General features: G+C 42.7%; 1 protein-coding gene across 2 annotated transcripts in view; it reads right to left on the reverse strand.

The window, feature by feature from the left end:
• gpc3 (glypican 3) overlaps positions 1-27937 on the reverse strand; it is a 167928-nt gene that overhangs the window by 12085 nt on the left and 127906 nt on the right. For both annotated transcript variants that reach the window (XM_074674851.1, XM_074674852.1), the window contains 2 exons: positions 24666-24777; positions 6679-6871 (listed from right to left, as the gene is read on the reverse strand). In XM_074674851.1, coding sequence (XP_074530952.1) covers positions 6679-6871; positions 24666-24777 — 305 coding nt within the window. The remainder of the gene's footprint in view (positions 1-6678; positions 6872-24665; positions 24778-27937) is intronic.

Raw genomic sequence — 27937 nt, forward strand, 5'->3', positions numbered from 1 at the left:
ACAAATCCAAAACTATTATAACCTTAATGCCTACATGAAACTTTTATGAAAATTTAAGAAAGTTTACCAAAGGAAGTATAAAGGCAAGAGCAAGTAACACAATCACTAAATTCATTGCACTTGAGGATCTTCCTTTCTCGTGGTGGAGGACTAAGGATTCTGCAGCTATTAGCACATTTTAGAGCATAACCATGAGCTGCTGGGATTGACTGTAAAATGTTTAAAGTTATAAATTCAGGATCAGAGTCATAACTGTTTAATTTGATTTTAATACATGGGACTTAACTTGACCAGTCCAGGGTGAACCCCGCCTCTCACCCAATGACAGCTGGGATAGGCTCCAGTCGCCCGTGACCCTGAACAGGATAAGCGTTATAGAAAATGGATGGGACTTAACTTTAGCTCTGAGTTAAACAAGGTGGATCTGAACCCCTGCATGTTTGGATGCTGTATTTGCTGCTGTTAAAAGCAAAGTGGGCTCAAGCTACGTGGGCATCCAGATTCCTCCTCCACCCAACCACCTGCCCTCATCCTCCCACATCTGCATTGTCTGAGGTTGTTTTCTTCTGTCTCGTGTCTATGGCACGCGTGTTCACTACCTGGCGACCATATGTGGAGAACTATTTAGGTGGAATGACAGCCATAAGTGAAGCAGCACAGCTTTATGAAAGTTTAAGAAGCTCAGAGGAGCAGGAAACGGAGTCCATACAGGATGCTTCCTGAGCTTACAGGGCTAATGTAGACATTCTCAGGATTATGGCTTTTTGGGGAAGACGTAATAAACCTTGCTGAGGAGGACCAGCGCTGTGTGACTCACCTATCAGGTGCTGAGGGTCAGGGGTCGCAGCTGCTGTTAATTAACATACCAGGTCCTCGTTCTGGCAGCGTGTACGGCTGTCAACTTAACCCACAGAGAGAGTCAGGAATGTTTAGGTTTCCCAGTGTATCACTCTTTAGACTTATCAAAGGTGTTTTTGTCTCTTTCTGTTCTTTCCCCACATTCTTTCATCACATTCTTCTTTTTTTACACGCTCCTTTGTTCTAGCCACAAAATTTGTTGCAGACCTGAAAGGTGAGCCCTGCCCAGACTTTCATCTTAAGCTGCGTGTTTCACATTACAGGAATATTTCCACTTTGTATTTTGCTAACCCCTGGTGCTGATATAATACTCAAATGCTTCTGATAGAACGGCTTTCCTTCAGCGACTTACAGTGACCGAATGTCTCAGTGCAGTAACGTAACAAGAAGCCTATTCATGCAGCTCCTGCTGAGCATGGCAAGGTACAGCACACGGCAACAGCTCGTCCAGCTCAGCAAGAAAACACGAGGCAGAGCTCTGGGCTGCTGGGCCATGGCAGAGCCCACCAACAGTTGGCTCTCAGACTACAGAGCGTTTCCACACTGCATCAAAAACCCATTTTAATGAGTTATTTAGTCTAGCAGTTAGCATAAGACTCTTAAAAAGCCGTATATGAAAGTGGCTCAGAGTTGAGTAGTGGAATGTTATAAAAACACAGCTATGTGTGGGTGATTTCCACATTTTCTCAGTGTGACTCATCGGTTTCAGGAGCTACATTCAGTCAACAAACTTGTGAGAATTACACTCTTTTCTGTCTCTCATTGTGGTGCCAGTTGTTTGGCTGTAATCTCACTGGCAGGATGTCACTCTCACACACATTTTAAGACTTATTACAGTAAATGAATCAGCATTGTATTACTGAGGCAGCACCATGTAGCTCTATTTTTAATCACTGCATGACATTTTGAAGTGAGAGTGTGGGAGAAAAGTGAGTCAGGATGAGGGAATGAAGAGGAGCGATGAGAGAGTGTTTAGTCAGAGACCAGGTGGGCAGGAGAGCAGGGAAACATAGGTGAGCATTCATCACAAGCAGAGAGAGTCATACAGATATCAGGAGGACAACTACAGAGGAATGATTCACTCAGAGACAAACATGAGTGTCATTGTATCCACATAAAGAGATATGTTAGAAATAACACAAACACATGTGACTGGGGGCTGGAGCCTATCACGGCTGTTATTGGGTAAGAGGGCGTTCACCCTAAACAGGCCACCAGTCTATCACAGGGCTAATATGATGAGACAAACAACTACAAACACACACATGCACATCTTTGGGCAATTTTAAAGCCACCAGTCAACCTGGTGAGCATGTTTTTGGACTATGGAGAACGTATAAACTCCACACAGAGAGGGTCAGGTTGCTATGCGCTGCCCTATTGGTTGTGGCTGCCTGTTGCAGCAGCTCTGTTTTCTTTGTATGTTTCTTGTAACTTTTTTGTCTCTTTTTTTGTAATCTTTGTATTTTGAGTGGATCATTACTTTGTATGGCTCATTTGTTGGTCATGGACACCAAACTTTTTGTGGCTTTAGAGATATTTTTACTACTTTTTCTCCTGTTTGTCTGGAGATCCTACATGTAACCATGGCTGCATTGTTTACATGTGAACACAGCTGTTTGCAGCCTGTAGCATGTCAATGCTAACTGGTGTAAGGCCAGATGTTTCCCCACAAGGTGAGGAGAAGGAGGTGAAGATGACGTGCTGGTTCTCAGGTGTGAGCTAAGAAGTGACGACATGGACCTGTCCTTCCATCCATCGTTATTGGGAACATAAGATCTATCTCCAATAAGATGGACGAGCTAGCCGTGCTAACCCAGCAACAGAGGGAATACCAGAGGGCAGAGTAGCATCATGCTATTCAAAAATGGCTAATGGAACTAACACTGGACACCAACGCCACATTGGAAGAGCTTCACCTGCTGTGAGCAGACAGGATCCAGGAGACAGAGATGGAGCGTGACTGAAGAAGCTCAGTCCTGGACCCTGTGGAGGTGGAGGCTGGCTGAACTGGAGAATGATGGACAAGCTGTCATCATCTATTTTCTTATGAACATTTTACACTTCCTATACACTTTCTTATTTTTATTTTCTTGATTACTGCTATGACTCATGAATTTCTCCTCAGGGAAGTATTTTCTATTCTAAACACTGAAAAAGTTGTGTAATGTTGGTGGAATAAATAATGAGGTTGGTTTTCAACAGGTTAGTAACATGACAGGGTGTAAAAAGGTCATTCCAGACAGGCCGAGAGCAAGAAGTAAATATGGGAAGAGATTCACCACTCTGTCAAAATGAGCATAAATCAATGGTTCTACAATTTCATTTTAATGTTCTTCAGCGTAAAATCAGAAGGAATTTTTCTCTAACAGAACATTATGTAATGAAACGATTCAGAGAATCTGGAGAAAAACAGTTCTGTGAAGCTGTGATCTCTGGGTCCTCAGGCTGCACTGCATTAAAAACAGACACCACTCTGTAGCTATTCTTCATCTCTGTGTTTTCAGAGTCAGAGTTTGGTTCTTATTTCCAACAGTAAGTCCAATTCATTCCCAGTCAGGGTTGGACCTCTCCAGCGCTACCCTTTGTCACCGACTCTGTTCATTACTTTTATGGACAGGATTTCTGGGTGCAGACAAGTGATGGGGGAGTCAGGTTTAGGGGTCTTAATATCCCATCTCTGCTTTTTGCAGATGATGTGGTCCCGTTGGCACTGAGGCAGTTTGCAGCCGAGTGTGAAGCAGCCAGAATGAAGATCAGCACCTCTAAGTCTGAAGCCATGGTTCTCAGCTGTAAAAGGGTGGACTGCCCACTCCAGGTCAATAGAGAGTCTTTGTTTCAGGTAGAGGACTTTAAATATCTTGGGGACTTGTTCACAAGTGAGGGGAGAACAGAGGGAGAAATTGACAGACAGATCGGGGCGTCACAGTGATTTGGACCCTTTACAGGTCTGTTGTGGTGAAGAGAGAGTTGAGCCAGACAAGGCTCTTAATTTACCGGTCAATCTACGCTCCAACCCTCACCTATGGCAATGGGCTGTGGGTAGTGACCGAAAGAGCAAGATCGCCGATACAAGCAGCTAAAACGAGCTTTCTCCACAGGGTGTCTGTGCTCAGCCTCAGAGGTAGGGTTCAGAGCCCATCATCTGGGAGAGGCTCGAAGTAGAACCACAGCTCCTCATCAAGAGGAGCCAGATGAAGTGGTACAGGCATCTTGTGAATATGCCATCTTGACACCTCCCTGGAGAGGTGTTTGGGGCATGCCCAGCTGGGAGAAGACCCCGAGGTGGACCCAGGACACGACAGTGAGATTGTATCTCTCGGCTGGCCTTGGAACTACTCTGTACCCCCCAGAGGAGCTGGTGGAAGTGGGAACAGAGGTTATTGGTCATGGTTGATAGCTTTGCTGTCCCCATAACCCAGACCTGGATATGCGGTGGAAAATGAATGGATGACTCTGTGGTGGAAATAACTGCATAGGCTCACACTTTGTTGCTGCGTCCACAAATGTAGGCTGAAACTGTGCAACTGTACAATGCAAAAAGGAAACCACATCAATGTAACCTTTGAGCACATTTAAGCTGCACAATGAGGCAAAGTAGAAAACCATCCTGGGTTCTGAGGAGGGAGAATTTGATATTCTTTTTGGAAACCAGTAATGGTTTAGGGATGCATATGCACTTTAAAATAGTGCTGTGGTCTCTACAATATCTCCATACAGGGAAGACGTTGCATTATGCCAGACCACATTACATCCTGTGGCTCTGTAGTAGAAGAGTGCAGGTGCTGAAGTGGCCTCTTGATGTCCTGACTTGCACCCACTGAAATCATTCATGAAATCAAAGAACAAACCTGAAATTGTTGAGCAGCTGAAATTTTGTATCGTGCGAGTATGAGACAATGCTTCACTTTCAAAACTCCAGAAACTGGTCTCCTGGGTCCCCAAATGGTGACTCAGAGTTTTTAAGACAGGGGTGGAGCACTGCTGTCTTAACTGTTTTAAAACATGTTGCTTTCAAATAAAAAATGATCATTCAATTTTTATAAAAGAGTCACATTGTTGAGATTTAACATCTGATAAGTCTTAGCACTGTTCCAAAGAAATGTAGGATCTGAGTGTTTTGTGAACCATCAAATTCTGACTTTGACAATATTTTACATATGGTCTTACTTTTTTGAGTTGGTCGATGAGTGATCTGTCTGGTGTGTGAGCCGTGTCAGTCTTGTAACTAGCTGTTGGTCTGACTTTGGAGGGGTGGGGGAGGTGAAGGGGAAGTCCCTGTCCTGGAATAGCTCCCCTGGTCTGGAATGCTCTGGGGAATGTGCGGCTTGAGGTTTGATTGGTCAGGAAGAAAAGTGTGTATGTCTATGTGTGTTTTGTGGATGAGGAGTATTAGTGATCAGAAGGTCATGGAATCTGCTGGAGAATGAGTGAGGACAGACCAGTCGTTACGCTTGTATGGGAATGTCCTCAGTGTGGTCAGCAGGTTGACAGCTGGGCTGGACTGAGGTTCCTGCGCTGCCTCGGTCCTGTCCGCACCTTGTTGTTGTAGCTTCTGTCACCTTTCCCAGCTCTTGTGTGTGTGTGTACCTGCGTGTGTCTGCTCTGAGTCAGGCTTTGTGAAACCAGATCTGCCTCCTTCATCTGGGAGCAGCAGACCACAGACAGGCAGCCCATTAGGCCCCATGCTCAGCAGGTTGACCTTTGAACCTCAGCCCTCTGTTTGACCAAAAGGGGCTGAGCGACCACGCTAGGTCAGCATTTAGCTGGGTCATCACAGGCTATCAGCAGCTATCTGTGTGTCTGCCAATGAGCAGGGACTCTCCAAGGTCTGCAAACATTACTGCTCGTGTACAAACAGGCTCAAACAGGCATTCATGTGCCTGTATACTCACACACACACACACACACACACACACACTCCAGAGGCGCAGACAGGCACACTCAATGCAAATCTGCTAACAAACAGAGCAGATAAGGAAAATTTAGAGTGATACGGATATTGACATCTCTGTCAGAGTATAAGGTCTGTGTTAATTTCCGTCTGTGTGAACAGTCGGCAGCTTGTAAAGAGGAACGGTGTGATGACTCTGTGTGCTGAGGCAGAACTGTAAAGTCAGACTAACAGGAGTTCACAAGAGAGGGCAACACACTCTCACAGCCCAGCCTGCTGGAAGTGATGGTCCTGCAGGATTCCTGTGCTAACCCCGGGTTCCTGCTCCCGCTCTCTGCCCGGCGAACCCAAATCTCTGCCACAACATCCCTGACTGGAGGACTACTCCCTTCGCCGTGTTTGCTCAGCTGCGCTGGCTTTGTGTCGGCGTATCGAACCCTCTTGTTCCTGCTTTTCTGACTGCTTTCCCCCTCTCTGGCTGTTTAGTTTCTTTACTTACAGCAGTTTGTAACTTCACTTGTTCTTTGTTTGGCTTTCAGCGAGCTCGTCTGATGTTTCCAGCGGATTGACGGCGGTGAGGTCAAGAGGTTGAGGACGGGCAGCTACCTGAGGAAGTCTCATGTCTCGGGCTGCATAGTGTCACGGTGGTGTCAACATGTACAGTAGTCATGTAAACACCTCTCTGCTGTGCCCACTGCTTGTGTTTGGACTGAGATCGCTCTGACTCACTGCGGAAGAATCCAAACCTGCTCATGCATTTAAAGTAAATAGCTCCAATTTGGAAAGCAGCAGTAAACAACTTTAGAGCTTGTTTCAACATTTTTTACTCCACTTATTGATGCAATTTTCTAGTGTTTAAAGTTAAGGATACAGTACCACACATAAAACTACAGTAACTGCAGTTAAAGCTGTGTCTCGTGTCTAACCTGCAAAGATGCGTAACCGTTTGCGTCTTGGTGGCGGCCCCAGTCCTGACACTCCGGCGCACTCGTCTTCATCATCACAGTCTCCACTCTCAAACCCTTCTTCCCCTTCGTCGCTCCACCCATCCACTCCACTTCCACCTCCACGCGACCGTGCTCTCCAGCGCTTCTCGGATACTGTCACCAGCCGCAGCAACTGTGGGACAAACAGGAAGACGTTAGAGGTATTGAGGTTAAACAGCGTTTCACCCTGATTGTGATTCGTTCTGTGGCTGGAATGTGCCGGTGCATTAACGGTTTCTTGATCTGAGCGTGTGCTCTGTGATTAGAACGGTATGAGGGGGAACTCCACACTAAAACTCAGGGAGATCTAAAAGCACTGGTGTTTACCGAAACCTAATTATAATCACCAGGCAGGAACACAGTTTAGGTATCTTTGCCAGTTTTGTTGTTTTTGTCCAAACATGATTCATTCAAAAGGATGTGGCTGTCTCCCCGTGTAATTTACTGGGAGAAAGTTAGAGTGGAGTAAGCAGACTGGTGTGACTGTGTTGTTACTGGCAAGCATCATTCTCCTGAGTGGTTATGTCAGGGCAACAGAGCAACAACACCACATAACAAAGCCTGTCTGAGTGGACGTATAGGCCTCAGATCTAAACTGGGAAAGTGGGATGATGGATGAAGACAGAAGTTTATTATCTTTACTTAATCCTGTTTCATTTTAAAAAAGTAGAAACCTTAAAAGTGCCAGCGTAAAGAGTTTAAGGAAGAAAAGATAAATACACAGGCTGCACAACAAGACAATGGGTAAAACGATGCCAAATAAAAAAGAAATAACTGGTAACAGAATCTTAATCCTGTTTGTGCTCTGGGCTGAAAAAGCAGTTGTTGTTTAACTCAGATATTTTCTCATGATTTACAGGAGCTCATAACGTGCAGCAGCACATACCAGAAGTGTTTATTGAGTACTGTGGTAAACTAATCAACTTATAAATATTACAGAAATGTCTGAGAGCTGTTAAGCAATTACATATAAACCCCCAAATTCCTTCTGACCAACGGTTAAGACATGGGAAAGATTGCTAAATGTTAATTCAAAGAACAACTTTCGCACTTTATGTTTTTGTTGCGTGGCTTTTGAACACTGGAAAAACACAAACTAAGAAAAAAAAAAGCCCAAACATTTCCCGTCTCACAATCACGGGTGAAAAACATGTGAGCGAGCTTGGAGACAACCTGAACAGCCGCCTTCTGACCATCTTTCAGCCTCCACCACTCTGCACATGATTGAGAGCCCTGCCAAGGTAACAGATGTGCTAAATTCCAGCCCCCCTCCCCTCTCAGCCTCCTTTCATCTCACCGCTCTGCCTCCTTGTTTGTTTTTTATTGATTTCCTTCCTATCTGCATATGTCAGCATGCATTTTTTGTTGTTGTTTTTTTGTTGTCCTGGCTGCCTGTGGGAGAAAATTGAATTCATATGGGCCCTGTCTCAGGTCAGCTGCGGCGTCTGCCTGGGTTCAGACGCTCTGTGTTTGTGTGTTTGTGTGTGTGTGAGGAGGAGAGCGGAGGTATAAAAACCCAGGGCTAATCACAGAATTACGTCAGGCTGAAGATAAACAACCCTGTTCCCTCCGCCTGCGTATACAAAGCAGTCAATCTGGGTTTTACAAGTGACATAAACTCTCAGGTTTAGAGAGGGAACACACATGACTTTGTTCCAGCATGGCTGCCAGACAAACCTTCATTCATTTCTCTACATTGAGGCCATACACTCAGGATGACCACTACATTTCTAAAAGCCTGGTCACTCGGTCAGAGGACAAACAGTGACTCACAGACAGGGCAGCTGATCCACATGTCCACATTCAGACTTCTTTTTAGCTCTCAGGTGTCTCATTAGTCAAAAACTTTCCACATGATGAATCTGTGTTTTATGTACTGAGCTGTTGAAGACTTGACCATATTTGTGTATATTTGCTGAAGTCCCTCAAAGATTTACTCCCATGGTCTGTATCCTGGCAACTCATCTGGACTTTGGGAGGAAGGGGGCGCTCTGCCAATCAATTAAAAGGCGAGCAAACACTTGTAAAGCAGGGAGAGGGAGATGTTGTTTGTGGTATTTCAGAACAGAGCTAAAAGTAAAGGCTTGAGGAGAGCGAGATAAACACTGGTATTAAAACAAGACTGCAGGAGCAGCTCTGCAAGGCCTCTATAAGGTGAAGCTGCTGCTTTAAGGGTTAATTCAAACTAATCTTATGGTGAAATTTGTGCAGGTGAGATGCTTACAGTCCTGTCACAGCTATAAACATGCTGAGGTCTGCTGCTAATCAACTTCTGATACACAGCTGGTGGAGTGAGATGTGGTTATAGAGTCATCGCAATTCTTCTTCGTATCATTCTCACACCTATTTTCACTGCAAGCAACTTAAGCTCAAATTAGCAGGACACGTTACTTGACTTGGACTCGTGCTCTGATTACTTGGACTTGGACTCGGACTTGGACTCTAGCTCTGGCTGCAGGAATCGCAGGAGGACTCAGGCTTATTGATCAATGAATTCTTGTTATGAATTGTTTCTTCCGTTATAACAGATCAGTTTTCAGGCAACAGCTGGCACATGTGCTTGTTTACCTGCATGTATGTTTTACAGCTAACGCTGGCAAAGGCAGACTGCAAATGCAACTCTCACAGGCATCTGTCCAGGATGCACCCAGGGAAGTGATGGCGATGCTCCTGCTACTGTAACTGATAACACTGTCATAAGCTAGCTGCTAAATAAGGACAACATTAGCTTCTACTCAAGCAATGATTCCATGATGTTGGGGTAAGTTGTGATCTGTTGGTAAAGGTAGGTTCTGCAGAGATTTTCATTTCTTGTACATAAACACAACAATCAAACTGGGCTCCTCCTCCTTGGCTCAGTGCCAGCGGTAGCGCACACCCACAGCCTCCAAGTGAAGCTACGTGGACACATTCACTAGCCCAACAACCACCTGCAGCATTGCGTTTCTACATGGGAGGGACTCAAGAGCTGTGCACCTGACTTGACATGTTAGCACAAGCTAATCCCTGGTATATGACACATACCTGGTTAGCAGAAAGCCAACTTGCATTGCACTTCCTGAAAGTGAGTGAAAGTTGAGCCAATTTTCACCCTCCTTTGGGAAAAAAGCTTTATCTGTTTGACGTTTTGTTTCATTTTGGTTTCATTTTTCTTTCTCAGTGCTACGTCAACTATCGTAGCTGCTCAGGATAGCTTCTTCCACTTGCTAATTGACACGCAAAGTCACTGGAGCACTGTGCACGCTGTGATTGGCTGAGATATAAGATTACTCTCTACCCAGAAACGTCCTGGTACAACCAAAACATCAACATACAGGCAGAGGAGGGGGTTGAGGCAGACACAGACACTGACACACATATTATTTTTATAAAGTCCTGCAGACCTGACGTACATACCTACAAAACTGACATACCTACATACATTAACATGCATACACATAAACATAACATACATTCATACAAACCTACAAACATTCATCCTTAAACAGATATTTGAAGTAATATTACATAAATAACTGCAGGTGTGTTCTGCATATAAAGACTGTGCTGGTAAGTTGGATGAAGTTTGACTCAACTAAGCATTTAGTGTAGGCATCATACTTACAGTCTGTGCAACTCACTCAAGGTTTCTAGTAGAGACTCTTAACTTAACCATCACACTGTAAAATTCAGACCATCAAACATTAATGATAATTCATTAAATGTGTTTTCTGTACTGCAGGTTTAGAGCCACTAATCTGGAGTCAAACAGCAGCATTCCTCAGCCTGAACTCAATCTTGGCAATATTCATCGTAATACTACAAGTTACCTAAAGTTCCACCATGTGAGTTTCCTGTATGAAGAACTGGTTGGGGAGACATAGACATTTCCTCTTTGACATCTTCCAGTCGTTTCTGGTCCCTTGTGGGCGTCTCTCTCTGACTGGCTATTGTCATCCTCAATGAAATGAGTAGTGTAATTATCCCAATAAGTATCAAACATGTAATCTGGGCTTAAGGGGACTGAGGACTCAACTCAGAATCAACACAGATTTTTTGGTGACTCAGACTCAAGCTATGGTGACTCGACTACATCACTGCGTGGAACTAAATGTGCACAGTCCATGTCCAACAGCTGGTTGTTTTGATGTTTCACTTTTGATGAAGTAAGTGATGAGATGCTGAAGTGTGACAACAACAGAAGAGTTTTACATTTGCAGATTAAATCCAGCCTTTGGCACAATATGGAAAAGAACAAATGATACAAGTTAATAAAAGTAATTTAAAACTTGGAGTTTTGAGGATTAAAAGAGTGATGTTGAATATTTGGCGGCCCCCCTGTGCCAGCGCAGCATCCTTGTTTTCCTCCACAGGGAGACAGGAGGATGGTCCATCTATCTGAGGCTCTGTGCACTGTCGTCTGCCCACTGGCTGACTGCCTCTGCCACGGCTGCGGTATGAGGGAGGGGTGGGGTGCATGTTTGTGTTGAAAGTGACGCTGCGCTTTTGGCACGGCTCAGCCACAGCGTGATCCGGCGAGAGCCTCCAGATTTACCACAAGAGGGAGAAACCTCAAGTCGCTGGAATCTTCTGCAATTAAAAAGAACCCAGAGCAAAAGGAAGCAGAGAGGAAACAAATAAAAGAGACATTTTTGCTCAGCATGTTTTCTATTAGCAGCAGAGATCTGGCCCTCTCTCCTTTAACTCCTCTCCTCTGTGTTTGGAAAGTTGCATCAGGAGATGGTTTGGGGCAAGCAGCTGGACACATGTAACGTGTAATCAGGGTGGCTGCAGGCATCCCGCGGGCTGCGGGGTTAACCTCCCCTCAACACAAAAGCACAAGTCACACCAAGGAAACACCAGCTCAAAGGCTGCACACAAAGCCCAAACATGTGGCTGATTGCTCAGTGCAGGCCAGCCCAGACAGAGACACAGAAACCACAAGTCTGTCACTGCCTCCCACACATGACATGAACTCCACGCAGGGTCAGCGTTCAACACGACAGCTGCAGCTGAGCCAAAACACAGTCATGTTTGACCTGCACTGATAAAAATCAACCTGCACTCACCCATCACCAGCTGAGCCCACTGTAAGTTAACTGTCCTCACTTTACTACAATTCATAATGAGGGGAGGAGAATCTGAAGATGGAGTGATGCTGGGAGAAGAGAAGGCAGAGAGTGAGGGATGAAGACAAAGCGTGGGGAAAAAGAGGTTTCTTGTCAGCGTGTGTGATTGGGATCAGGCCTCATGTTGTGTCCTCCGCTCCACACACAGGACTTGTCTGGGCAAGCTGCTCATGACTCGACGCAGACGCAATCTTCTGCTCTGAATGTTTCTATCGATGCTTCATCACATCTTGTTTACGAATCTAATCTAGAGAGCTGAAGACTTCCCACTGCTCACCACGTGCTCATAAAAGTCCTGATGTTACTTCTCCTGTTGATGTTTTCTGTAACTGCTCCAATGCACAAAAGTGACGTATGAATGTTTCTGTCAAACTAACTGATGAAGAATGCTGACCCCTGCTCTGTATTCATACAGTTTACTGACATAAGACTGATTTACAGGTCTCTTTAAAAAGTCAGTCAAACAACTGCAGCTGATTCAGAGCAACGACCAGGAGAGGTGATCACATCACTCCAGATCTGAGGTCTGAATGCTGCCTCTGTTTGTGAGAGAAATATGTGGTTTGGAGCCAAAATAAATTCAGTATGAACCATTAAGATTGCTCAGGTTGTCTGGGACAGATCTGCTTTCTGTCTCTAGAGTCAGAAACAAACAAAAAGTAGCAGTGTTCAGTTTTTATGCTCCAGAAATCTGAACGAACTCCCAGAAACCATCAGTTCTGATCAAACTCTCAGGTCTTTTTAATATAGTCTGGGAATCACCTGTTTACTGCTGCTTTTTTAATCGGAATATTTACAAAACGTAGTTAAATCTGAATTTAAATTAAATCATACCTGTTTTAAATGGCACAACTTTGCACTGATTCGTTGCTGTTATTTGTTTTCATTGATACAGTGCTTAACAGATGTATTAGACCATCTGTCATAAAAATAAATAAAAAGGCAGCTTTACGAGAGTTTTAGCTCTGAATCTTTGTTTTTCAGAGATTTTCCTTGCTTCATTACTTGAACAGGAGTGAGGGATTTCAAGCTGAGTTTATATTTATATTATTTCATCCATATTTTGCTCTACTTTTCTCTGCTCTCTTGTAAAACAGTACATTTGAGAATTTATGTGTAATGACAATAACGGTGTTTTAAAATTAAAGATATTTTGATTAAAAAGCTTGCACATTCTGGTGGATTAACTATTACAGAAACATTAAGAGTGTTTTAGAAATGAACTATACACTGCTAATTAATGGCAGTGGTAGCAAACACCGTACACTGGGTGGTGGTCTGATTTCAACTCTGTTTATTTCTGTCATTTTTCCTTTGATTCAGTTCAAATAGTCTTTTTAATGACTTTTACATTTGTTCTTTTAATTTTTTGTGTATTTTTATGCACTTTCTTTAAGAAGCTTTTTAAATGTCCTTATTTCCAAAATGAGCTATTCAAATGAGCTGAGCTGAAAACAAATCATCAAACTATAGATTAATGACCCCGTAAATGTTAAATTCTTAATGACTCTATTGGAGCCTTTTCTGCATCTTAAAGCTCCTCTGGCATCTTCACCCTCAACCTCGACTCACTTGTTTTGATCTACTCTCATGAAGCTTTTGATTAAACAGAACTGTCCGTGGTAGGACTTAAAGGAGTAAATTTGTTTAGTTGAATTAAATTTGATAAATTTTTAAAGCGCGCGACCCCCCCCCCAAATAAAAAAATGAAATAAATAAATAAATTAATTAATTAATTACAAAAGATAAATAAATAAATAAAAAAATCCAGACTAATGCTGATGCTGTTTCTGCTGGTTGGCTTAAATTATATCACAGTAGGGAGAAAAAGCACCTGAACAGCTAGATGGTGACCAATCAGCAGGAAGTAAATGATGACTACTTTGTTGTTGTCTTGTTATCAACACATCTAACTATCTGTATGTGTTTATTGTTCAGTAAGACTTCTGTTAGATTGGTGCCAATCCTAAATCTTGACTCATGAGATGGTTTGCATGAGAAAAGTGTAGATAAAAGAAAAATTTCAATGACCCTAATTGTTCCCAAATTTAATTATCCTTTAATTCTTTTGTCTCTATCGAAGCAGGTTCTCTGGTTTAGGGGGTTAACAGTCTATTTAAAAAATCATGGAACATATATTAAGATGTATTTCTTCTTTTCCGTCACTGTTTTTTTTATTCTTTATCTACAAACTCAAGTGAAAACCATAAACAAAACCTGCAGAACCTTGTTTCAGTTCAGCATTCAGTTTTTGTGATAACTAAAGGAAGCTGACCTCTCTTAAGCTCAATCCCCTCATGGACTCTGAGCTCCTGAGCTTCTGCCGAGTTTGCAGCTTCTCTTCAGGAGGAGAGAGCCAAGAGAAAAGACAGACGGTGGGACTGAAGGAGGTACGGCTCAGGAGAAAGATGGACTGAGAGACAGAGGAATGACAGGAGGCCTTTTCCACAGAGTGAGTCATGGAAAGCTCCTCAGCACGCTGACAGGCAGAGCTGTGTTTGGGGAACGACAGCCTGGCCTGCAGTTCCACCCGCTGCCTGCGACTTATTACTCAACTGAATCTGTAATGAAAAGAGGGAGGGAGGGGGGGGGGCTGTGGTCCTTCATTTTTCTTTCTGTTTTCTCTCTCCCCCCTTCTTGACTTCCTCTATCTGTCCGTGGTCAAGTATGTCACGCAATAGGAGCTCAGCTCCAGACAGTAAATGCAGACAAGATTAATTTCCTGATGTTAATTCCAGTTGGAAGAGAAAACAGAAGGGGAAAAGGAGCTCTCCAGTCCTGTGTTAAACTGGGCGTGTATCCACTCCACCTTTCTGACTAAGCCCATAAGGCTATTTCCAGATTTCTCCAGAGTGGAGTGAAATCTGAATGAATTTTTAGACGTTGGCAGGAAAGTTTTTCCTAACTCCATACATTTAACAAAGAGCATTAAGTTCACTGTTTCCAGACCTGTGTGTGTGCGTGTGTGTGTGTGTGTGTGTGTGTGTGTGTGAAGACATGGTAACACAGGGTTAAGTCTGCCTGGGCTGAGATATAAATGGTATGACAACATTTCTGAGTCTTTTTTGAGGCTGAGTGAGTAAACATCCTGACTCATGTCTGTGAATATGCTTGATTGTCTGCTGGGGTTTAATAGTTTAAAACGTCTCGTTCCTGCACAGGTCGCTGGATGCTAAATCAGATTACACCCCTCAGACAATCTCTTTTTGTCTGCTGCTCGTCTGCTTTACACGTTATCGCCGTGGTTCCCAGAGTCATGTGTTGCTAAGAAACCCTCCATTTCCACATCAGCAGACCGTCACTGTGTCCCATGATCACACCTAGTGGTAAACTCGTACGGGTGAACAGGTTTCAGCGAGCGGTGGAGCCAGCTGCCTGCTCTGGCTTGGCCTGCAGCTAACAGAAACACACAAAAAACAGCTTGAGCGAGCCGAAAAGTAGCAGAGTAAGAGCAAAGACAGACACGTGGAGAAAAAAAGACAGGCTGAAAGCTACCACATGATGACCAGGTGGGGTGTGTAGGAAGATGAAAAGGCACGGAGGAAGGAGAGGGGAAGATAAAGTTAGGGAGTGCTAACACTTTGACAGGTCCAGAGAGGAGCCCCAAGCTCCGCTGTGCCCCCCCAGAGCTCTGACGCTCCAAACAAAAGGCAGAGGAGGTCCCTGACCCTCACAGGGAGACCCTGTGACGACCTAGCAGAGACAGGAAACAGGAAGTGTGACCCCTGACCTTGTTGGGGGGGATCCTGTTACACAGCAGCACGTGACTTTGCCCAGTGACAACAAACCCAGGATGTGTGGATCAGATCAGATACCACAGCAGGAAGATTCAGCTGTTCATGTATCTGCTCCCTGACAGCTCAAAGACACACACACACACGCACACACTGGTGAAGAGTGTGTGTTGTGGTTCCTGGTTACAGGTTGCCTGGCTTGTGCAGCAGAGTTTTTATAAGCCGGCTGCGTGATAATTATACCCAGTGGGGTGGTAGTGGTGTGGGAGCAGGGGGCGGAGAAGGTAGAGAGGTGACCCTGGTTTGGGCCTCAGGGCTGATGGTGGTAAGTGTGTGTGTAGAGAGAAAGGGAGGGTGAGGTGGAGGTATGGAGGTAAGGAGGAATGGGTGGCAGTGTGGTACAGGGGATGGTTGGGCCTCATTAGCAGGCAGACTAATTGGGAGGAAAAGGGCCCTCACATGCTCTGTCTGACCTCCCAGCCAGCAGGGGAGACAGCCAGGGTGGGAGAGGGGTGTGTGAGAGTGTGTGCTGGGACTGGGGGGTGTCTAATGGCTAGATTCCTTAGGTTAAAGAAGCATAAGTTCTCATAACTCCTTCCATCCAAAACTTCACTTTAAGCCAGAAGTCCGCAGAAAGTAAGAGGATCACATTAGCGAGTGTGTGTGAGTGTGTGTGTGTGAGAAGGAGAGTGTGAGAGTGTGGTTCTCTGCCTCCACAAAAGCCCTGCAGCTCCTCAGAAGTTTACACCAGGTGTCACACTTCATTTAAGGAACCCTCATGGCTTATCCCTGCTCACAAACATAGCGGCATAACAGCCCTTCTTCCTCCTCTGCTCCCAGAGCGTTTGTACCTCACACACATAAAACGTAGGAAGGCGAGAGGACGAAGGCCCTGAGGGTGTATATTAAATAACGCTTCAAAAACCCTCAGTAAATAACATCAAACAGAAGTCAGCCTCTTTGACTGGAGCAGGCATAATGGCCAGGTTAGCAAGTGTAAGTTTACAAAACAGCAGGCCTCGTCTGACACCCATGGTGTCTATTAGTCTGATTGTAAGCACACCCTGTGGTAAAGGCTGCTGCTGCTGGCAGCTTCCAGTTCAGATTCTGTGAGTTTTTATTTAAACATTACAAAGACATTTTCAAGTATTGTAAGAATTTTAAGGTTTTTTTTTTCAGTATTTCTGTATTTAAAGCTCTGTACATGTTTATAAGCCAATGCAATTAGCTGAAACATCATCTGTCGCAGCTTTGTTCTTAACTATGTGTGTGCGAGATTAACTGCTACAAGTGTGTACAGTAAAAACTGGCCCAGTTTGAGTGTGTGTTTGACTCGTATATTAAAAGCGGCTCTGAGCGGGCACGCACAAGGTGTCGAGCTCACGCTGCCCAGGCCCTGGTGGCTCGGAGGAAGTGAGGCTGCATGATGGAATTTGTGGCGCTCGGGATCTGGTTTATTTTCCACCCTGGATTCCTGTCCTACCTGCAGGATTTTCCCAGGTTCTGGCTTCAATTAGACTGGGAAGCTGGGGGGAGAGGAGGAGCAGGAGCAGGAGGGGGAGGAGGAGGAAGGGGTCTTGGGTTTTAGGAATGGAGGAGAAGGAGGGGGAAAGAAGGGCGACAGAGCTGGAGTCTGTCACACACAACTCAGCACAGCTGGGCAGACGGAAAGAAAGGTAACAAACAGGGAGAGGAAGAAATTGAAATGTAAGTAGGTGCTTAAGAATACACAGTTTGGCTCACAGTATAAAGACATTTGCTACACGATAAATCAACAGAGCAATCTGAGCAGTGTGAGGTGAAATTTGTGTTTTACCCAAAATGGATCCTTTAAAATGTTGGACAAAGAAATCTTTTATATCCATGTTTCAAATGCAAACAGTGTCATGTAGCCAAGACGGGCTGTCAGAGTAATCCCAGGAGGTCTGACCCTCCAAATGGCAAACTCATCCGACAAATGAGAGGGAAACAGTCAGTAATCAAAGGCCAATCACATAATTGCTCTATTTTGCCACTAGCTCAACCATCTCCTGTGAGATTAGTTGTTGGGAGGAGAAATCTGATACTCTGGGAAGTTAAACAGATGTTCTGAAAAACAAACTCATCTCTGAAGAGCAAGAACACATCACCCAAATAATATGTTCTAATTTAAGAGCGCAGCCTCCAGATATGACTCTCCTCCAGGGAGCTCACTTGGCCAGTTTGTACAAAATGAGAGTATTAATGAAGTGCCACAGTTACAGAGAAGTCCCCATTAAGAAAAGAGCTGGACTTGTCAAACTGTCAGAATATTGTGCACTTTAACCACACAGCCAAGGAAAGCATGTTTGACTGCACTCGTCTCTATCAGCCCCCGCTGCATATACAGGTCACAGCAGACAGACAGGACCTCACACAGGAATTTGTTACACAGTGTAAGCATGCACAAAATGTCCACGGCTCCACACAGTCCTGCTCTGTTTGAAGATTCCAAGTCGAGGAGCAATAACTGAGGGAGAAAGTCATTTCTCTTCATCCATTTATAGAGCACAGTTCACTTATAGTTGGCCACGGCTCAGTCATGACATCAGCTGCTTTAGGCGTGAGAATGCGTTGTTTAATAAGCGGAGGCGGCTGGCGAGGAGTTTTTTTTTCTTGTGGTGTTTAGTTTAGCCTCACAAAGGCACAAACTCAAGGGTCTCTCTGCCAGACAGTCCGTGTATCTGCTGATACTCTGATCAGCTCTGACAACGTGAGAAATGACACGTTTCCGCTGCACAGTTACATTTCACAGGGCCATCGTCACAGAGCACTTAGGAGAGGAGGTATGAAACATCAGGGGGATTAAAGTTGGAAGGAAGTAGGTTCTGTGGAGTGGTCCCATGTTCCCCTCAATGTTGGAGTGCTTAGCCCCTGTATTTTATGACACAGTCATGCAAACTGAGGGCTGGAACTGATTCCTGGTTATAAAACTGGGTCAGTACATTCTGCAGGAACCAATAGTCATGTTCAGTTTGAGAGCGAGGGGGAAGAAAATCATTCAAATGTTGAACCTGCTGGGGAAAGGAGCCTCATATGGCTTGTAAAGAGCTGAATTTGAGTGACCTTTGACCTGAATGTGGAGCTGAATGCATATAAAGGACAATAATGGACAGACTGTGGTTCTTCACATACTGTACCGGATGCTCCAACACAGACTGAATCATGAGATTGAAATACCAGAGTTTTTATCAGCATGGCACGCTCCTGGTTGACTTCCAGGGACATCACACACACATACAGCCTCATTGTGGGCCTGTCCTCATTCACTCCACACAAACAGGGCAGATGAAAGTAGTTATCTGTGAGTGTTTGGCTCGCGCTCTCATATCAGATGCTTAATAAGTCCATTTGCTTTCAGCTGCACAACATCCAGAGCTGGTGGTCTTTTAACTGATGGGGAGGCGGATCCCTTGTAAAACTGCTTTTAACTAAACAGCCTCACTTTCTCCACAGCCTTCAGAGGTTGTTTACAACATGCAGGCTCAGAGCAGCTCAGACCCAGAAACACTGTGTAAGGTCAATAAACATTTTGTTGGATTATAAACTGAGTTAAGAGTTCTGTCTGTTTGGCCGAAAATGACAAGAGTCATCCGGGCTGACAGATAAGTTCTCAGTCACGCGAACATAACAGCTCCTCCGATGTCCTCTGAGTGTTTGTCGACCACACAAAGCTCAACAACTTCTGGATGAACTTCATGAAACTCCAGAATATGCATTATGTGAGGAGGATAGCTCTACGTGACTTCCCATCTTTTTATTTTGAATGTTCTAAAAATTTTACTGAGCCATTGAACTATCCAACCCCTGACCTCAGGGTGTATCCTGAGGTTGGTGAAGGCCTGGCTTGATGTCCCTTCAGTGTCACAGCCCAAGTCTGAGCAAGAAAGTCCTGAACATTATTGATTTGACTGTCATGAAATATATCTACATAAATTATTCAGGCTTTTTCCTGAATCACCATCATGATTGACCTACCGCTTAAAAATAAGATTAAAGGGAATTTTCAGGGTTTTTTAAACTTGAGTTGTTTGAGTCACACAAGTGATTGTACCAACCATAGACTGTTTATAGAATGGACACCACTTTTTACCATTGTACGGTTTTGTAGCCAAAATACCACATTAGCGGCGCCATCACCTCCCAGCCAGAGTCTGTGCAGTAGAGGATCTGTTCCTGATACTGAACTACACAGGAATGGCAGCTGTCAATCATTGTAAAACATGTAGTAAAACCTGTATAAAAACATTTTTAAATGTCTTATAACTAGGGATGCACTGTCCAACATTTCTAGTTCCGATACTGATACTGATACTGAAACTGATACCTGGGCTTTGGTATTGACCGATACCGATCTGATACCAGTGTTAAATGATAACCTGCATGCTCCACTGTGTGGTAAGACTGGTAATGTTTTGGGTAAAAGGCAAAAAATGAGTATATGGATACTGAAGTTAATATCTATTTAGACTATGTATATATGTAAATATTTACCATCAAAACAATTGTTCAGAATGTACAGTAGTTATTTTTAAATGTAAACTTTTATACCCTGTAAACTAGTAATGGAGCGAAAAACAGAGCAAGTGCATCAGAGGTAACATTTCAAATCAAGTAGCAAAGAGCACTGGTGAAAAAACAAAAAGGCATAGAGCTGTTTGCCTAGATTAGCACCATGGATCTCTTCCCACTGATACCGATCCAGCTTTGAGGGTCACCAATACAGCGATAACTAATACCACCAATCTGTATTGGTGCATCCCTATTTATAACTAATGAAAAAGAGACCTTTTTAGAAAAAAAGAGGACTTGAACAGTGCAGCCAAATAGTATCTTCATACCACCATGACACATGGATTTGAGAAACATTTATAGGAGGTGTATTCATTTTTTAAGGTTTGACCACAGCTCCAAAAGAACAAACAGGGAAACAGAGTTATTGACCTTTACTGCAGCCAGTCACCTAGGAGGGGGTTTTCAGGGTCACACCCATTTTTTAAGTAATCTTTTTAATAGTATATAGTACTGACTATTTACGTCAACTCTGGCGCTTCATTGAGCGACAGCTTGGGGAAACAGCATGCAAGCTAGCTTTTCTGCATGTTTGTGTCACATCTGCAAAAAGTGACAAAACAAACACATTTTCTGATGGCAGCAAAGCAAAATGCTGAAAAAGCTTGACCTTAGTAAAGCGTATTCTTAAACAGAGATAAGTGTTTTGGTCCAGTCTCTCTAATTGGCTTAATTAGCTTACTCTCAGTCCCCTCTATAGAAATCTTAGCTTAGCTCATGTGCTGACAGTTTCTCATTAAAGGGTTGGAGCTGACCGGCATCAGTTGTTGCTGAAACGTTTACTAGACACATGTAACTTATACAACCTGTACTTCAGAAACGCTGAAATTTCCCACATTTCATTTTGTTTTTACCAGGATAAATTGTTCAGCCATTGGTCTCTTTCAGTGCCAAACAACCAGCCGGTCTCAATTTTGCTCAACACTAAATCTCAGCAAACATGAGCACTTAAGTCTCCTGATCAGTGCTGGTAAACAAAAGTCAACTTGATCATTAAAAACATCAGGCTGGAACTGATTTCACTGTGAGCATATTAGCAGGATGATGTTCACATTTCTCAACATCCAAAATGCATTTTTCTCCTTCAAACACGTGCAAATTTGACAAATGGTTATGGGAATGTTTGGAGAAAGTAAGAGGAACAGCTTACAGTATAATGGAAACTGATACATAAACAGAATCTTTAAGTCTTGGAGAAAGCTCTCCCACAAAGAAAAACTCACTAATACAAACTGCACAAAGGGGGTTTTATTGCAGGGCTGTTATTCGTATTGCATCATACTGAGGCGTTCCTTTTGTTCATGCACCCTAATGTAGTGATGATTTGAAGTCAAAATATTTGACTTATCTGATTTCTTCACAAATGTCTCAGAGTCATAAACAGTTTTACTGCACATGAAAAACGCCGTGGAGCGCAGTCAGGCCTTTGTCAGATGTTAATCCAGCCTATTGATGTGGAGATCTAAAGGAAGCTGGAGTTCAAGCAGTACTGTGTTTGACTTGTACGGTCATCAGATATGGGATTAAAAGCTCTTATGGGAATAGTCAATCTGCATAAATATCAGGCTTTCCTATAAACAGAATTAAAACTCCATTTATGTGCACATGTGCGCCACGTCATCAGAAGGACATGGGAGCCAATCAGAGATCAGTGTTTAATTGCTGAACGCAGGCACACACAGAGCCTTCCTGTGTCCGTGTTTCTGACCGATCGTCTGAACGTCTGAAATTCAATTAGCTCACTCATTTTAACAAACTCTATTTTCTTGCACCGTCTTTTTAACAGCCAATCAAACAGTCTGCTGGTCGACATATGAAAACAAATGTTTGTTCCTGTCAGGGCAGGAAGTTTGAGTCTGCTCTAATTTTATAGTGCATGTATATTTAACTGTGTGTGTTTTAGATCAAACGATAATCCTGGTTTATTGGAACCAAAGTTTCATTTCATTTGAGAAACAAGATTTAAAGCATACATTTTAAAGCTCTTGGAGCGGTCTATCCCTGCTAAAAAGGAGTCAGAGGACAGCATCAACACAGTTTCAAACAGAGCTGAATAAAGAGAAGATAAAGATGAGCTGTAAAAGTTTATATCCAAACCGTTCCTTGTAAATCGTTATCAAAGTTAACAGACCACCAATGTTCTGCTTCATTTCTTACCCAGGAAATCAACAAAAGCTGTTTTTTTCTCTTTTTCGTTTTATAGTGTAAAGTTTCTGTTGGCAAAACAAAACTTTCCATAAATAGAGATTTTCTCAAAGACTTTTCAAACACACCTGGTTGAAATTTCAAGACCAGTTGAAAAAGCATAAATTACATTTTGCATTGTTGGATCTTAAAAAGCTTCTAAGAAGAGTTTCACTATGAAAGAAATGAGAGCGAGACAAAAAATGAGGAAGCAATATATTAGAAAACCAAACCCAAACAAGCTGATCATCAGCTGATCAAGGTTAAGACCACAGCCTGTAAAAGCTGAAACCTGCTGATCAACAACCTCTTACAGTTTCAATGTTACTTTCAACAAATTGCTTACTCATTTTTTCTATCTCACTCCCATTTCTTCTATTTGCATTTTGAAACTATACTTAGAACCTTCTCATGATCAAACAGTGCAAGATGTAAATTACTGCAGTTTTTCAACTGGTGTAACAAATGTTGATCAGGGGTGTTTAAAACCAAAAAGAAAAGGTTAAAAACGAACTTAATGTCCAAAGTGCAAATAACTTCAACTTCCTTTTCTTATTTGCACAGCCGTCCCACGAGTCAATCTGTAGTTGGACACTTAAATATTTACCTCATGTCCATTTAAATTTCATCCCAATAACTTTGCTCTGCCTTCTTTTCTTCCACAAATCCAGAACAGATCTTTTTATCCCCAACATAGTTTTTTCTCAACTGCTAATTCATTTGTATTTAAATTGAAGTTTGTTTTTTTTAATCCCTATTATTCATATCCCTGCATGGGTTATGGACATTTGTTTTCATAAGTCTGTTTTTTTAATAATAATAATAATAATAATAATAATAATAATAATAATAATAATAATAATGGTTATTGTTATTATTATTATTATTATTATTATTATTATTATTATTATTATTATCACTATTTATTTATTTATTTATTTATCTATTTTCGATATTTTAAACAGGTGTGTGGGAGGGGGCATTAGTTTTTGGGGTCAAGGTTTAACAATGTTTTTATGTCATGTAGATCTTGTGATCTATCTATCTATCTATCTATCTATCTATCTATCTATCTATCTATCTATCTATCCATCCATCCATCCATCCATCCATCCATCCATCCATCCATCTTTCTATCCATCTATCTATCTATCTTCAGTGTGTTTTCGTCTTAATCAGATCAGACAACTTAAGAGAGAGGAAATGTGGAAAGTACAGAGTCAGGGAAGATCTTGGAGTCAAACCAGGCTCTACTGAAATAAGGACGACAGTATATTCTGTGAACATGGGATGCACACTGAAACTGTTCGGCCAGCAGCACCCCGAAAACTGTTTTTACAGACATCAAACATGCTGTGTCCAGTTAGGATTGATGGTGACGGGGACGTTTAAGGTAAGAAACACCTGACAGCTCTGTCTCTCTTAGGTCATACAGCAAAACAATCAAGAAAATTATAGAGTCTTAAACTCCAGCCAGAGGGTCTCTGCTTGTCACAGAGAGATGAAGGAAGGTCCTCAGGTGCTCCTTGGATCTCCCAGGTAGTTAAAACAGCAGAGGAGGACTGTAATCCACAGTGACAGGCCTGCAGCTCTCTGAGACTCAAACACACACATACAGACAAAACACACACACCAACAGCAGCAACATGATGACAGCTACAAGTGCTGCCACCAGGAACCAGGAAATGTAGACAGATCTGTGGGCTGATACTGAGCCTGTGTGAAGCCTGCACCAAAAGGTGGTTTCTATAGAGATGGAAGCAGGAGAAAGATAGGTACGGACGTCATGCTGTAAGAAAGAAAGAAACAAAAAAAACCCATCACCCTCAAAAAATCTGTCCTCATCATGTGGATGTGTCGGTTTCTCTCTGAGGCAGATGTGACAGATGTTTTCCATCAATAGGAGCTCATGTGTTTGAAAAGAACAAGGTTTCCACATCACCTTGAACGCAGCTTATCCAAAATGAAAGAGGAAGATCTGTCACAGCACAAATCCTCCTCATGTCACAGATAACTCACACGGGAGCTGAACGCAAACCACAGCAGCACAGAAACATTGTTCAGCAGTGGACAAAGAGGTGGAACTAGAGGTCAGATAAACCCCGACATCTCCACAGAGGAGAGCTCAACCAGTGTGCACAGAGAAACTTTAAGGGTTGCGTAACAAGATGAAAACATGCACAAACACAAAATCACCCAGCAACACAAACAGAAACATACACACACACACACACACACACACACACACACACACACACACACACACACACACACACACACACACACACACACACACACACACACAGATCACCTGGTTGATGTGTTTGAGTTTGTCTATGATCTGGCTGATGACTGGCTCCGGGGGCTTGTTGCTCCTGGACTCGGAGCCAGGATTCGTCTTTTTCGGGCCAGGCCCTGCAAACCTGACAGAACAAGGAGAAAAAACTGATTGAGGTCTCTGGTTCATGATCGTTCAGTCACAAACTCAACACAAAATGAATGATAAGAGGACACGATGGACTGAAAATTGCTCCAAACAAGGCTTTTATCACCACCTAGTGACCATAAAATGAATGACAGCTCCTCTGGGGTTGAGTTCAGGAGCCAAGCTGCAGGGCTGGAAAGATCATTTGTAACTCGACTGTTACAAACAGACACACTCATCTTCAACTGGACGCTTTTTATTGAAAAAGTTAAGTCATATATTCTCTATAAATTACTTTTTAAAGCTGTCGGGATTTTTTTTTTAAATGAGACGTGTTTATGTTAAAATTTTAGCGCCATCCCCTTAAGAGAGATTTGATCTCACACCATAGAATTAAAAAAATCTAACAGGATTCTAATTCTTGTGCAAAGACAGGCTGATAATTAATTTCATGCTAATTAAACTGGCTAATTATCAGCTCCCAGCCTTATCTCCTTGCAGTGAGGACACTCACAGATATAGACGTCTCACTGTCTTCAGCACTGAGAGTGAACTCAGGCTCACAGGCAGGTGCCTACATGTCTCTGTGTAGCTGAGGAACACGGCTGTGTTGACACCTGTGTCTGTCATCAAGAGGAGGAGCTGAGGAGACTCAAACTTTCCTGCAGGTGTTTCTTCGCTCTTGGCAGTGCCAGGTGTTAACCCCTTCCTATCACACCATCACATCGTTCCAAAACTCAACCTCTCCCTGCATCTTTAGAAAGAGTACGGTGGTTATCAAAATTAGAGAAAAACCTACAGTTTCCTAAATTTCAAGGTCACTGCTCAGTCCTATTTGAAATTATCCAAATGAGAGTAAAAGAGCAGTTTTATATATTTCTATATTTCATGAGTTACATATATTCTGAAGCACAGTTTAAACAACTTTAATGAGGTATTTGAAAAAGAACACTGGTTACAAATTGGCAAGACTCTTTCAGATACCTCCCAGTAATTGGTGATCCGGCACCAGGCGACAATTTCATTAATTATTTCACACACCGTATTTAAATGGCAGCCCTACCTTTCAGTTTTCACTGACTTGGGGATGGTGAGCAGCTCTAAAATTATAGACACCATCTGGCTGCAGGAAGTCTAGATGAAGTCCAAAGGGATGACCCTTTCAGTCGCAGCAAAAGAAGTTTGACTTTCCAAATCTGTGGTTTCTAGATTAATGCATCTTAACAACTTCACAAACTCAGTCAAGTCCCCCAAAAAGGCTGGTTGTAAGAGAGGACAGGACAATGCAGAGAGTGTTGATGGAAAATTGTCAACTAGCCCAGCGCTGAACAGAGTAAGGATCTCTTTCGTCACACCCTCTTAACATTTAACAGAATTTGGCTCTAAAGTGACCAAACAGATCATTTGCTAAAAGAATCAAAGGCTTGACGAAACTTCACTGAGGAAAATGTTGTGTGGACAGAGGAGAACTTGTCCAAAGTTCACTTTGATGATTAAAGAAAGTTTAATTGATTGAGACACGATGGGACACATTACATTTGTTGCATAGACTGTATAAAACATGGACATAGCCTCTGCAACGTTAGCCAGTCTCCGTTCCTGAAACTGTCAAACGAAGCCAATCCACGCACGCAGCCACATTGGTTATGATGCCGGCTGTGAGTTTTTTTTCAAACAGCTACAGGGCAACCGCCAGTCACATGACCTGAGCTGTATCTCTGGTTGAACAATGAAATGATCCCCATTACTTCTAAACTGCGGAGTTAAAAAAAAATTTACTCATCATACAGTGTGTGCCGATAGTTAAATCAGCGTTTTAGACCAAAGCTGTTTGTTGAACCAGGCTGTAAATATGTTTTTTAATGCTGTAAACATCTGTTTTTATGGCTGGGTGTGTACTTGGCTTCGAGTGGTGAGACGAGTGGTGTCCTGAGATGTGCTGAAGTCATTCAAAACAAGAGCCTCCAGTTGCTGACGGTTGTAACCCTCAGAAATTGTTGTTTTTATCATTCTCCATGCTGCAGTTATTGCTGTCCTCTGATTTTGATCAGTGCGTTTTCTGCAAAATCAAGGGTTTTTTTTAGGGATGCACGATATTGGATTTCTGCCGATATCCGATATGCCGATTTATCGAAACCTCTTTTGGCTGATAACGATACCGATAATCACAAGTTTGTTTGTTTTTTTCACTGTACAGAAAGCTAAGTCTATCCTGTACTGGAATTTATACGTTACTCTTATTGTGACGGTCTTATTTGTTAAAGAAACACACATAAAACAAGACAAAAAACATTTGATTTTACCATAGATAAGAAATGTATTATTTTTTCAAACTCAAAACATTCAGTATTGAAATACTGAAAAATAATTTCTTTAGATCACATGAACTTTAAATGTACAATGCATTTTTAAACATAACCAAGTTGCATTTGATTATTTTAGAGCTACTGTAACAACCTGGTGACAGACACAGAGCTCTGCAGTGCAAATAAATGAAGTGCTACATTTTATTTAAGGAGCTTATTTTTCAGATGGAAAATAATAATAATCCTAACTGAATAGCACCTTATCGGCTGTGTATATCGGCAGAAATTTTCATATCTGCCAATACCGATAAACGTGTTTTTAAGTTTTTATCAGCCGATACCGATATTGTGCCGATAATATCATGCATCCCTTGTTTTTTTAATGAAGTTCCAGCTACTTTGTAAAATACTCTTTGGGTAGCATGGCAGAGCCACAACAACAACCAAAAAACCTCCAAATTTTGAGAAAGGAAGATTTAATCATTTCTGAAAAAAAAATCAAGTGTTCATAAATTAATCTCTAGTTTTCATTGACACTGTGGTTTAGATGAGCTGAAGTCTTCATCGTCCCCAGCGGCACATGATATAAGCTCTGGCGAGGGCAGAGGCCATGTTCCAGTGTAAATGTCAGCTACTATATTGCTGTAAACGTTCAGGGGATGAAGGACAAACAGACGGGAGAGGACATGTGGTTTCAAAAGAGGAGGTTATACAGAAGGAAAATGCCTTGAAAAAAGAAACGAATATGAGCAAAATATGAGGTCATATTCTTTTCTCTCCTCTCTGTGACGAAGCCTTGAGCACACGTGAACACACATACACAAACACACACACACACCTTTCACCTGACAT

The sequence above is a fragment of the Halichoeres trimaculatus genome, unplaced genomic scaffold (assembly GCF_033239565.1).
Source record: "Halichoeres trimaculatus isolate MK-OKI-2021-1 unplaced genomic scaffold, fHalTri1.1 fHalTri1_scaffold_7, whole genome shotgun sequence".
Classification (NCBI taxonomy): Eukaryota; Metazoa; Chordata; class Actinopteri; order Labriformes; family Labridae; genus Halichoeres; species Halichoeres trimaculatus.